The sequence below is a fragment of the Artemia franciscana genome, unplaced genomic scaffold, assembly GCF_032884065.1.
Source record: "Artemia franciscana unplaced genomic scaffold, ASM3288406v1 PGA_scaffold_1180, whole genome shotgun sequence".
Classification (NCBI taxonomy): Eukaryota; Metazoa; Arthropoda; class Branchiopoda; order Anostraca; family Artemiidae; genus Artemia; species Artemia franciscana.
Window position 1 is genome coordinate 1,198,010 of NW_027062618.1, and position 14,539 is coordinate 1,212,548.

Genomic DNA, 14,539 nt, shown 5'->3' on the forward strand with positions numbered 1-14,539 from the left:
CCTGACGCGTTGCCCACTTTATGTCACCTGGTACGTATCTCAAAATCCCACCTGGTCCACCATTCGTGGCACATTTTTACCATGCCTGGAAAAACTTTAACCAAGCCCCGTTTCCACCTCGAGCCGCACTTGGCATCGTAAAACCACCTTACTACGCAAACGGGGTTTTGGATATGGTACACGGTTTTGGATATGGAAAACTGAAATGTCATTTTATCATAAAAGTAAAAAAAAAATTGCCATACAAATGAATATTTATATAAAATTGAATGCGAATACTGTGGTTGTAGTATGAGATTCATAGCGCTAATTACAAGCATCACAGTAGGCTATTTTTGAAATGGCCAGGGAATAATAGACCAATTATAAAGGTACGATTACCGTTTGTAAGTATTGACATGTTCTCAATTTACTGTTATCGTATCCGTATTCCTAGAGGCTTTTTTCAAATTATTCTTCTTTGCACGAGAAAAAATAATTCATTGTGGAGAGGTTTACATGCAGATACTGACTTTCTCCTTTTTAAAAGCTATATTGGCTTCTGAAGCTGAAATTCAGGGGTTTTACGTAGATTATTATTTTTTTTTTTAATTGAGAGACCGGCTGAAAGCCAACTCGAAGTCTGATTAAAACACGGACCGAGAAAGCAACTGGGTAAATTGTGTTGATACAGTTTCTTTAAAAAGGGGGGCTGCGCAATGTCTTATGTAGATGTCTTATGTAGTCTTATTAGACATAGACATAGACATTTTTTATTTTCATCCAAAACATATAAATTATACAAAGAATTTACCATTAACGGCTTCTGCCACAAGGTCTGTCTTTTTCAAATGCACCTATAAAAGGGGATTTATGTCCCATCTGCTCCTAAATTTTAAGTGTTTTTGTATTTTTTTTTAATTTCCTATATTGTTCATTTCCACATAACTTACCGTTTTTTTTTCAAATCCCCTCCCCCTGGTATACAAATTTTGCATCCCTTCAAAATTCCTATGCATGTATCTGTCTTTACCTTTAATGTGAAGTATGTGCCTTCACCTTTGAAATCTACTTTGCATTACATCTTTGCCTTTGATTTACACGTAGGTCATGTCACGCAGTTGCTGTATGTACACATTTATGGCTTGTATATGGCTTGTATGGCTGTATGGCTTGTTATATCAAACATGCAACATACAAATCTTTGATTGAGTGTCCTTAGACCAAAAGTTTATAAAGCCAGATCAAATACTGATTAGCTCTTCCTTGTGTACAAATCTGCTTTATCTTCTCATGGCCAGGGGTTTATTGGCCATTTATTACAAAAGGCTATGGTTTGTAAGGCAAAGCAGAGGTGTATTACAGGGTGTTCCAAAAATAGCACGTGGTTTGAATCTACTTTAAATAAAATTTATTTATTTGATCCATGAAATTATGCCTGATAAAATTTTCCTGATGTTCGATAAAAGGGGAAACACCCCCAAAAAGTCACTACCTCATAATGAAAATCGCACCATCATATTCAGTGCAACAAAAACTACTGTAGAGGTTTCAAATTCCCATCTGCAAAAATGTAAAATTATGTTGTTGTTTTTTTTTGCCAGAAGAAAGATCATGAGCTCTTTCTTCTGTCAGAAACCCCCCCCCCCCCGCAAATTCTATGTTTTTGCAGGTTGGAGCTTGAAACCTTTAATATAAGGCTTTCTGATACGCTGAATAAGATGGTACTTTTTGGGGTTATTTCCACCTTTATCGAAATGCAGGCAAATTTTCTCTATTTATGTTTCATGGACAGAATAAGTGCTTATAGGCCTAGCAGTGGGAGGGCAAATACGCCTAAAAGAGCGCATTTCAATGCTCAAATTGTCTTTCTCTTCACGACCCATTGGATAAATATAGAAAGGTGTGTGTCTGGGTGGGGGAGGTAGGAATTAATTTCTTATCTCCCTTCATTTAGACTAAGCCTCAACAAATGCTAAGAAACTCAGGCATCTTTCTCTACCTATTTTTTCTCTCTAATTTTCTCTATGTTTCAGGGACAAAATAAGTGCTTTAAGGTCTAAAAGGGGAAGGGTAAATACCTAATGTTGTGTTTCAATATAATGACAACATCCTCCCAAGAGATTGGCGTGTTTTGTTTACTTGTGTCAAATAAATAAATTCCATTTAATAATAGATTCAAATCCTGCAAATCTACGTTCTTTTTGGGACACCATATATACTGAGTTTAGCAATTTACTCATAAATCGTATATTGTTCAATTTGGGACACCAAATATACTGAGTTTAGCAATTTACTCATAAATCGTATATTGTTCAATTTCACATAATTAGTATGTAAAAACAAAGGCGTAACAGAGGTCTCGTCCGTATTGCCCTTCACACGGCCTAATAATAGAAGTGCTTTGCTTGTTTGAAAGCTTGTTTGTAAGCTGTTGCTATCAAACAGTTCGTGGTAATGAACTGTAGTAAGGAGCGACCCGGCTCAATAGTAAACGAAACTCTAAAAAACGGAATTTTGATTCTAAAAGATACATCAAAAGAATTGGATTTTCATGCCGATTTTAAATATATAAGTTTCATCAAATTTAGTCTTTGTCATCAAATGCTACGAGCCTGAGAAAATTTGCCTTATTTTGGAAAATAGGGAGAAACACCTCCTAAAAGTCATACAATCTCAACGAAAATCACACTATCGCATTCAGCGTATCATAAAACCCTATAGCAAAAAATTTCAAGCTCCTATCTACAAAAATATTGAATTTCGTATTTTTTGCCAGAAGACAGATCACGGGTCCGTGTTTATTTGTTTTTTTTTTCCCTAGGGGTCATCGTATCGACCAAGGGGTCCTAGAATGTCGTAAGAGGGCTCATTCTAACGGAAATGAAAAGTTCTAGTGCTCTTTTTAAGTCACAAAAAAAAATTGGAGGGCACCTAGGCCCCCTCCCACGCTCAGGCTTTTCTCAAAGTCAACTGATCAAAATTTTGAGATAGCCATTTTTTTTCTGCATAGTTGAAAACAATAATAACTATGTCTTTGGGGATGAATTACTCCCCCACATTCCCTGGGGGAGGGGCTGCAAGTTACAAACTTTGACCAGTGTTTACATACAATAATAGTTATTGGGAAGTGTACAGACGTTTTCAGGGGAATTTTTTGGTTTGGGGGTTGGGTTGAAAGAAGGGGGATATGTGGGAGGATCTTTCTTTGGAAGAATGTGTTATGGGGGAAGAGAAATTCAATGAACAGCGCGCGGGATTTTCTAGTATTGCTATAAAAAAAAACAATGAAAAAATAAACATGAAAAAGTTTTTTCAGTTAAAAGTAAGGAGTAGCATTAAAACCTAAAACGAACAGAGATTATTCCAAATTTGAGGGGTTCTAAAAATACTTTAGCATAAAGAGCAAGGTATTTAGGAGGAGATAAATACCTCGCTCTTTATGCTAAAGTATTTCTAGTAAGTTCAACTATTTATTCTACGGCCTTTCTGATTCAGGGATCATTCTTAAAGAATTGGGGCAAAACTTAAGATTTAGTGTAAAGAGCGAGGTATTAACGAGGGGACAAACCCCCTCATATTCCTAATAAAAATATAAGAATACAAAAGTTTGTTACGTAAGTTAATTCTTAAGTTACATATATTTTTACTAATAAAAACGTTCGTTAAAAATTAAAAGTTCTAGTTGCCTTTTTAAGTAACCGGAAAATTGGAGGGCAACTAGGCCTCTATTATTGGTAAATACAATATACAGATTATTTTGTGTATACCCTTTTTAAGATTTCTAGTGATTTTTGGGATATATGGGAGGTAAATTATGTTTTGGGGCTTATCGGGATTCTCACATGGTAATTATCATTGATTTTATGGGAGTGTCTTTTCACTCTATGGTTAATTGTGTTATTAATAAATAAAAGAGGATACCCATTTCCAAAAAGTATGTCCCTGATAAAGTCTAGTTCAGCTGTAATGTAGGAATCAGAACAAATGTTTAGGGCACGATCGACGAGAGATATTAAAGACGTCTCTTTTAAGAGGTGGTTTGATTTAAATTGTAAATATCTATCGTTTTGTGTTGGTTTTTTGTAAATAGTAAAATTAAGTTCATCTAAGTTACGAATAGTTAGAACATCTAGGAATGAGATTTTATTTGCAATTTCAATTTCTAAGGTAAACTGTAAATTTCTATCATATGTATTAAGGTGATCTAAAAAACCCCTAAGTTCATTTTCCCCATAGTTCCAAAGTGAAATAACGTCATCCTTGTAACGTCCCCAAAAGATATGTTTAAAAAAATATGAATTTAATGCCCAATTTTCAATATGCTCTACATAAATATTCGCCAGTAACCCGGAGAGAGGCGCACCCATGGGTAAGCCATTTATTTGTTGGTAGAAAGAATTACGGAATTGGAAATACATTGAATACTTGTTACAAAGTTTAACCAAGGTCATTAAAACATCGCAATCTAAATCCTGTAGCTGAAGCTTCTATTAAGTCATAATTTTCATTTATTTTATTTTCTAATAATTTCTCGGATTCTGCTACATTAATATTTGTATACATAGACACGATGTCAAAGCTACTGATAATTGTATTTTCTGAAATATTTACGTTTTTGGGTTTTTCAACTAAATCAACCGAATTACATATATAACATTTTTGAGAAAAAAGGCAAAGGTTTGAAGACTGTACACTACCGAACTCTGAACGCTTAATAAAACGCTGAAAGGTCGACAAGGTGGGTTTAATATCCTTAGACCTTAGATCCTCCTGTGCCGCCAGAGGCACCCAGGGCATCCACGAAGAGCCGCCAGTCATCCCGCATGTGCGCCGCTGCCCAAACATCTTCCCACTGGGGCTGGATCGTCGTGTGGATGTTCGACAAATCCAGTTGGTAGGTGCGACGCAGCGTGTCGCACCTACTGACAAAAAGGCTGAGGCACGTCTGTAGTATTGGGAGGGGGAGGCTTCTGGCCTGTTCTCCCTTAAAGTTGTTTTTACTAAAAGACATGCAAAAAGAAGAAAAATCAACCTGGCAAGCTCAGTGTGTGCCGATTCTCCTATATCTTAATTCAGTTGAACCATATCCGTTTAACGGACTGCCGTCATTATTTTAATTGAATGGCGGTCACAGGTGGCCTTTTCTGTCTTGCGAAATTTTCAACGTTTGGCTAAGTGGGTGTTGTCTGTTCCGAATAAAAACTATTGTTTGTTCAACGAACCTAAATACATTTATGAGGATTGAGAGAATGAGTGAAAGCATATAGATCTTTTCAGGATGGATTTAGATCTCAAGTAATCGATCATAACTTCCTTTAAGATCGTGACTGTTCAGATAGACCTTTGTTGATTTTAATTTGCTAGTTCCTTCACAAGCGGAAATAAACAGGGACGTGGACTAAATAATACAATTAGTTGTCCTAATCGTTTCCCTATATTATCAATACCCTTGCCTTTATCTTTACCTCTTCCTATGCGATTTCGCTTGTTCTATTTGTTTTATATTAACAAGACACTCTCCGAAGTAATATTATTTCTTACCTTTTCCTATGTCTCAAATATGTTTTTTTCCATATCTTCTTTCCTCTACCTCTTTCGTGTTTACTTTCCCTGGGCATTACCAAAGGATCTGGGAAAAATCATGAGATCATAGGGTCTGGGAAATCCCAAGGAAGGTATTTGGATTACTTGAAGCTTCTTGTAGTAATTATACAAAGGTAGATATAATTTTCTTATCCTGATATGCTTTGATGAAGCTTCTGCCTAGCCATTATTTGAAATATCGTCTTCTTCTTCGTCCTAGGATCTGCGGTTTTGCAGGTCGAGGTTTTAGAGAGTTTGTAATAACACTACGTTTGTGCTTGTCTAATCAACTGCTGTGTTTCATCAAAAGCAGTGTTCTGGAACATTATTTCAGCTACGTGCGTAGGGCACGGGGTTGAGGATCCTAGTCTCGTTGAAATCTATGCTGTTTTATGATTGTCCTGTAGTTTTTATGTAATTGTCAATAAGTGTCAGCATATCTTTGGTCTAGAAACCATATTTGTTGTTTTTTGTTGTTTTATTTTAATCAAGTAAAACAACAAGTGGCTCATGTCATCAGATACATTGGACCGACTGTCTGGAATCCATTCCAACAGCAAGTTAAGGAATCAGAAAGTCTGCCTCAGCTGAAATGTCGTCTCAAGGCCCATCTTCTGAACAATTAGTTATGTTAAGCATTTTGGAACAAAAGAAGGGTGTCTCTTCCCCCCCCCCCATTTGGGTAAAATGATCATCAGTTTTTGTTTTTTCTTGTGTTTTGGTTTCTTTTTTTTTGTGGTTTATTTTCCTTATTTATTTATTTTTTGATGATAAGTGAAATATTTTTAAAGAAATGGATCGTATTAGATGTCAGCCATGCTTACAGGCCATTGCGGCCTATTTTTGAGCTGATATATGAAAGTTAATAGTATTGTTTTCGAATAAAGTTACCTACCTACCTACAAAACCAATATCCATCTCTCGAATTACTGATATTTCTACATGTTCGGAGAATAGCTCTTGCTTCACATTACAAACTTAAAACTTTGTGTTACGTATCCGCATTCAGTTGTGTTGCGTCACGTGTTACAGCTCTTATGTCGATCTCGGCTTATAAACACTTTCTTTTGCCCTACAATACTGTTTTGTCCCGACATAAGCTCACGATCAACAATTAAACCCTTATCATCTGCTCTCAATCATCATCCACAGACACTTAAACATCGAAATAAATAAATACAAACACTTTATAGCTTCCACGCACTTTCTAAACGTCAAAACGTCAAAGCAGCTAAAACGTCACTTCAACGTCCTATGCACCGTCAATGGCTCTTTGGGATCTTGATCCTTTATCAAGATCCCCTTTAACACGTGTTGCGTCACGTGTTACAGCTCTTATGTCGATCTCGGCTCATAAACACTTTCTTTTGCCCTACAATACTGTTTTGTCCCGACATAAGCTCACGATGAACAATTAAATCCTTATCATCCGCTCTCAATCATCATCCACAGACACTTAAACATCGAAATAAATAAATACAAACACTTTGTAGCTTCCACGCACTTTCTAAACGTCAAAACGTCACTTCAACGTCACGTCAAAGCAGCTAAAACGTCACTTAAACGTCCTATGCACCGTCAATGGCCCTTGGGGATCTTGATCCTTTATCCTTCCCGTTGACGTTAGAAGAAGTTGAAACTAGCTCAATTTATATATATATATATATATATATATATATATATATATATATATATATATATATATATATATATATATATATATATATATATATATATATATATATATATATATATATATATATATATATATATAAATATGTTTGAACTAGAGCGGAACCAAACTGATTGTAAATTTTGTCTTTGTATGTTCCCAGTTAGCTATTCAATAATTTTCTGTTGAAAGTTTAATTATATCTTTTGATTAAACTGAATACATCTAAAATACATCTTTTGGGGTAAACTTCGCACTAACAGGCTATACTAAACAATGCAATACAGTGCTCCAGTAAAAAAAGAAAGAAAAAAAAGACGAACATAACAGACAAATAGGTTAGCCATGTTCAAAAGGCATGTAAAGCTTCTTCCAAATTGGGATCGATAGCCTTAAAATTGGAGTGCATAACGCGGCAAACCAACTCATTATCTGACGTAAAGAGTCGCCCAAGCAGAGAACCACGTGAAGCTAGATGGGTCTGATTTAAATGTTTCAAATGAAAATCCGCAAGTAATTTACCAGTATTGGCTTAACGTTATATGCTACTTCAAGACCATGAAACTCAACATTGAAAAGAAGAGGCAGTCAAATAATATTGGCATGATAAAAAGTAAAAAGAAGATTGTTAATATGAGTAAATACTAAAGCGATGGGGCAGCAGGGTGAGTCCGAGTAGATGATTTGTTACTAGCCGTTTATTGGGGGCTAGGGGGGCTTTTACTGACAGGCTGTTCAATTTTTTCTGACTCCTCTGGGTAATGTTGCTTTTAAAATAACTCAGTTATTTGCTTTTACCGACTGAATCTGAACTTCCTGTATGGATTTTACGTCGTATATTTCCACCAGGTCATTTACGTAATAAAATAAAATGACCCAGTAAAATATCGGTGCTTTGTACCACTTTTTTCACCGACTCAAATTTTCTTACCAGACTGGCTTAAACTTTGGCTGGGGGCATCCTCCGCCCCATACGTTACACCTCTCCCTATGAGGCAGTTGCGTTTCTAATCTCTCTTGCATCCAGATTAAAATCTTCGTCAGCCCCCCTCCAAGTCTACCAAAAACCTGATGGCCAAGTCTCCCCAAAATTTTCATTTCTTCAAATCTGACTTGAGTGAGTTAATCATTATGGAAGATTACAATATAAACTTGATGGATATAGTGTCTTTTGCATCTGTACATTTTCTGTCGTCAATGCTTACACACAAGTACTTTACCTTCTGTATGAATCCCATCTCAAAGAGAGTACAGCGTTTTGGAATTCTTAACGATATAGTGGATACAGTCCTTAAGCAGTTGTATGAGTTAATCATCATGGGAGATTACAATATAAACTTGATGAATATAGTGTCTTCTGCATCTGTAGATTTTCTGTCGTTTATGCTTACTACAAGTACTTTACCTTCTGCATGAATCCCATCTCAAAGAGAGTACAGCGTTTTGGAGTTCTTAACGATCTAGTGGATACAGACCTTAGCAGTTGTATGAGTTAATCATTATGGGAGATTACAATATAAACTTGATGGATATAGTGTTTTCTGTGTCTGTAGATTTTCTGTCGTCTATGCTTACCACTTCCTTTCTTTTTTTTACTCTGTCTTTGCATTTTATTTGTTTTTTCTTCTCTAATTAAGTTTTAAACATGATAGCTGTATATTTTGTATAAAAATTGCTAAGTAACTCTTATTTAGCAAGGAAATGGGAATTCAATAAAGGAAATGGGAACTTCCTGGGAAGGTGTAAAGAGGGATGCCTTGAATAGATTAGGTTGGAGGAGGAGCGTGCGTAGCTGTGTTTGCCTCAGGCGGCTTGGTGCTGCAGTGAGCTATTAGTATTAATAGTAGTAGTAGTAAATAACTCGTATATCTGAGGCTGGCAGTAAGACTGATTCCGAAAATTACCGACTTATTTTGTTTTACTCGCAACATTCGGTATCCTACACAAGTGTATAAACGCTATAGTGTATTAGCAGCTGAAACTGCGTCAATTGTTATATACAAGTCAATATGATTTCAGGCAAGCTAGAGCCAAAAAGAGGTTTTTTTATAATTCTGTAACCTCGAAATAAAGTTCTTAATAAATATATAAGGGCAGCTAGTTTTATTTCTTTATGCTTCCTTTCTTCCTTCCTTCTTTATACTACCTTTCTTTATACTTCCTTTCTTCCTTCCTTTCTTTATACTTCCTTTCTTCCTTCCTTTCTTTATACTTCTTTTCTTCCTTCCTTTCCTTATATTTCCTTTCTTCCTTCCTTTGTTTATACTTCCTTTCATTACTTCTCCCTTTACTAAGCTTATAAATCTCTCCTTTTAGCATGATATTTTCCCAAACAGTCTCAAGCTCTGTTGACTTAGCATGGGACACGAAATGATCGAGACAACTATCAGCCAATTTCTCTGTTGTCCCTTTTTAGCAAAACTTTTTGAGAAGGTTATACTTTCTCGACTTAATAATTTTCTACTTCTAAAGTTTTTTTTCATTATTTTCAATTTGGTTTTCAAATATTCAACTGAGCATGCTTGCGTAGTTTTATTGAACTATCTTCGCCTTGCACTAAACTCCCTTTTGATCCCTGCTGCTTTATTTCTGAATGTTCTTAAGGCCTTCGACTCAGTATTCTTCTCTTTCATTTCTGTTTTAAGAGATTTGGCGTTCCTTTGCTTTAAGTCTTACATTTTTGGTAGAGTAATTTCTGTTAATCCACTTTCCGGTTCACCCTCAAATGTTAACCATGGAGTCCCTCAAGGGTCAATTCTAGGGCCAGTATTGTTCTTAATTGATGTTACTGACCAAATTTTCGCAGTTAGAAATGAGAATTCACTACATTGTTGCCGTATATGTCATCCAACATACCCCCGTGCCCAAAACCATAGGTTGCCTTCTTTAGGCTCTCTTGTTGGTTTTAATGAGGAATCCACCCTTGTTACCTCCGGGAAATTGGAGGGTGAGGCTCTTACAAAGTTGGTGAACCTGTTCGAAAGAGCTCTACTTAGGTTTGGTGCTGATTCTCTTGCTCTAAATGTTTCTAAGTCTAGCTTTTTAGTTTTTTTTTTTACTTGTATCTTAGGTTTATGTAGACCAAAGGATTGTTATGTCTGTTACCTAGTTATCCTCCTAGATGGAAATTTATCTTTTTAAGCACCACATTGATTTGATGCAGGCACCTTTGGATTCTAAGAAAGCTCAAACATATTTTCCCCGGACCAATTCTGAAATTTCTATTTTGCAGTTTAATTGATTCTTATTTTTCTTATTGCCCAGTTATATAGAAGCTACTTTTCCTTCTTTTCTTCAACCGCATTCCAACATTTACAATAAAGCTATAAATTTTATCCACGATGTAAATCGCTCCGTTGCTAAATCGTTACAATATGTTGAAAAATATTCATTCCTGTGCATCTTTCGCTTTTCTTTAGCTCCACGGTGATATTCCTAGGTCCCTTAGATATACTTCATATTATGTATCTGAGTTGCCGGATTATCAGCTCCGTAGTTCTCAGAACATTCAGATTCCGCATACTCCAAACCTATAATCTGATTTTAATCCTCTCGTTCCGTGTCATTTTAGCTGGAATGGCCCACCTAATTCAACTCGAGACTGCCACTCACTTGGTGGGATCAGAAGATTTGTATAAAAATATATTTGTGTTCCGTATGTTTTCTTTTTCTACCTTGAATTCCTTTTTTCTTCTTCTCCTTTTTGTACATTCTTGATTGGAGCCTCTTTAATCTATTTAATTTAAATTAACTTATTGAATGTATTTGACTTTTTTCTTCGATTGATCTACTGCTTAATAGAAATATATGTATTTCCCCTCGTGTACAAGCCTAGGAGTCTTTGGGTGATTCGCAAAATGTATTCATTACAAGATTAACGAATTATGATTAAATCTTTTCTATACCAAAATAGGATAGAAATGCCTTAAAAGCATTGGATGTCTTGATGTGACGTTCTTTAGCAGCCAATCACATTATCTGTGAGACGTTTTTTCTTTGAAATGTTTTTTCAGAGACCTCATAATCAGAAAAAGGGGATGCTAATCTATCAGTTTTTGTATGGACTCTAGGAAACATCATCCATCACCGCTTTTATCGATCGTTTGGAGAAATTGCCACTCTAATTGTTAAAAACTTCGTGATTTATCACAGATTTGACTTATCACAATAGTGAATTTTATCTGTTGGTAAAAATAATAGCCCCCTATTTGCTTCATGGTATAGATCTTCAAATCCAACTAAACACTGGAAATCTGTTGAATCAGTGTCCTGTGGTGGACCAGTTAATTGATCTTTGCCTCGAGATGCGTGACACAGGGTTCGATCCTAGCTGCCAGAGGATCGACGCAAAGACCTTTGCGGTTGAGAAGCGTCGTTGATTAATGAAAGTCTCTTGAGTCACATAATTTTGAAGTGAATTACTGATTTCTCTGTGGCTATATAGACACGCACAAACATAACATCTTGTAAATAATTTTTTTCATTAATTTTTCTTTATTTTGCTCTTGTTCCTGGTGTTTTAGTCTCCTGTAATCTTGTCTTTTTTTTAGCTACTTTTTGAACCAGGGAAACCTATCTAACGTCCTATCAAGTTTGTACACTTCTTACAGAATGAAATGTTAGGAACAGTGTTGCCAGGTGTCTGGTTTAAATTGCGCCACCATAGAAGTGAAAATGCGCCAAAAGCACCATTTTCAAGTGAAAATATACCGAATGGCTGATTTCCCCTCAAGAATGCGCCAATTCGAAAAATTCAATGCGCAACCGCCTCAAAAAAGCTGTCAAATGGCACACATGCGCTCTATCTGGCAACAATAGTTTAGAAAGAAATAAAATATTTGAAAGGACTAAGATTCATTAGCGCGATGTTCAGACTTCACACCTCTTGATTCGTATGTAATATACATGTCACACCTCTTGATTCGTATATAATATACATGTGTCTTATCCTAGCTACCGCATCATTTATGATATAGTTCCTTATGATATAGTTCAAGAGACTGATAGGCCGACTTTTCGTGGGTTGCTTAGGGACCATTGTTTTGGTATTTATGGTTTATACTTTTTTGTTCTTTTTTTGTATATAGATGCAGTAGGGAAATAGTGCATAATAGTCTTGTTATATTAGATTAGTATAGTACAAGGTCTCCGGTGGTGACTTTTTTTTTGCTTGTTTTTGTTTTATTTTTTGATTTTTAGGGGAATCCATTGATTTGTTGTTTTCTAGAATGGCCGCACAAGCCATAAGCTTTTTGGCAAATATTTCTGTTTTGTATTTTTTTGTGTTTTTTAAATATATTATCTCTATATTCTGATTTTACTGGGAGTGTGGGGATGGAAGTAAAATCAAGGATAATGCTTGGCGTAGGGGATAGCCTGAAGAGACTTTTTTTTCGTAAGAATTGTTAAGCTTATATTGTATTGTTGGTTTGAAAGATGTGTGTTTTCAAAATTATTTTGCTCTTTCTATGCGACTTTTATTTTTGCTTTTTTAATTTATGATTTATGCATGGTTATTATTTCAGTGAATAGTACCAACACAGAGCACGACGATACCTGGAGTGTTCCGAGTGACTGGGAAGATGAGCAACCCAAACCATTTTATGTTAAAACATTTCGTGATCGGGTTCTGACTGAACGACACAAGCAACCTGCATCTCTCTATGACATGCGACAATCAGCACGTGACTCATTCGGAAAGGATGATAGTATTTTAGAAAATTCTCTTTCGAAAGAAACAAAAATTAATAGAAAGCCAACCAAAAAGGTTGAAAGATCGAAAAGTTTCCTTATTGCTGGTTTCAAAGATGGACATACCGTAAAAAATGCTTTGAAAAAAAGTGCTTCTATTTTGTATCCAAATTGGTTGTCAAAAAAATCAGTTTCCCGGAAGATAGCAGAAACAAATTCAGTGACAATCAAAAGAGGATTTGATAATTCCAAAGAGTTTATTGACACGTTTGATCACATGCCTCAGAAAAGCAAGTCAAGGACAAGCAGTGCATATCATTCTGATGAATATCCAACTAACTTAGACATTGAAGGGAACAGTGACTATGATCATCCCTCAACCCAGGTCAAGAGTGTATATCAAAAAAGCAATCAGTTCAAAAGTGATCAAAGTTTTGATCTAGCAAACGCAAATAGAATAGGGATCCCTGATAATGGCGCTTCTTCTTCTCTAGAAAGACGGTGGCGAAGTATGACGACATTGAATCAGAGTATTCCCCAGAGAGAAGGAACTGATGAAGGAAGGAGAAGGGTATTGCCTCAACCAGGGTCAAAATCTAGAGCAAGGTCATTCTATTTAGTTGAAGACATTTTAAAAGAGGCTGGTTTTGACTTTGAAAAAAAGTCACGATCAAACCAATCACTGAATAATATTCGTCATTCTTTCCGTGGGAAATCGCGACACGGAGATTCTGAAGAGTCTCTTAGTAGAAGCCCACCTCCAATTCCACCAAGAAGGTTAAATCGTCCAGCTCAACCCCTTGGTGACTTCTCTCCTCCAGACTTATCACCAGCAGACGACAATTCAGAATCTAATTCATCTGAGCGCCATTGGCCTTCAGAACCACAATCTACTAAGCCAAAAGAAAATTTCAGCCGAGGTGAGCAGCTTGAAACAGGCGGCTCATCAATCCCTATGGATCCCTTGCTCCTTGAGCGCTTACTTAAGGATCGTATGGCCTGGCGTTTATATCCAGTATACTATCATGATTGGGCTCTGCCGCCTCTGCTGCTTGTTGACTGTGGTTGCTCCCACTGTAAGTTGCTCTCTCGTGGAAGTCGCGTCCATGCCAAGGTTAGAACAATTTCTTTTCTTACTCGGTGATGGCAAAGCAGAAAAATTTAGGTTTAAAGAGGAATTGCAGAGCAATTCTTCTTATCTGAAATGGCGAAGACGAAAAATTATGTAAACATTAGCAGGGGTAGTCTGGGTCAATGTGTTGGTTTCAGAGTTGAGAAGGCTGTGACCGCAAATAGTTTCTCTCCCTTTATCAGCCATTGAATAAATATGGGAATGAGAACCACTGTGATACAGTTAACAAAAGATAAAACATTGAGAAATTAATGTAAGAATTAATTTGTTTTTAAAAATTAGTATTTCGGCTCTATATTCAAGAGCAACGGAATACATCGGCAACGGAGAGATAAATAAAATAAGACTTGCAATAAAATGTGTGCTCACTGAAAGAAAAACATAAATTAAAACAGACCTAGCATCATCACTTCATGGAAAACCACCGAGGACTGAAACTACTACTACTAATAACAACTCACCGCAGCACCAAGTCGCCT

General features: G+C 36.2%; 1 protein-coding gene across 1 annotated transcript in view; it reads left to right on the top strand.

Moving 5' to 3' along the window:
• Window positions 1–14,209, top strand: part of LOC136041225 (uncharacterized) — a 31,832-nt gene extending 17,623 nt beyond the window's left edge. Inside the window, exon 2 of the mRNA XM_065725804.1 lies at window positions 12,763–14,209. Within this exon, the coding sequence (XP_065581876.1) occupies window positions 12,763–14,072 (1,310 nt within the window). The 3' untranslated portion in view covers window positions 14,073–14,209. The remainder of the gene's footprint in view (window positions 1–12,762) is intronic.
• Window positions 14,210–14,539: the final 330 nt, after the last annotated feature.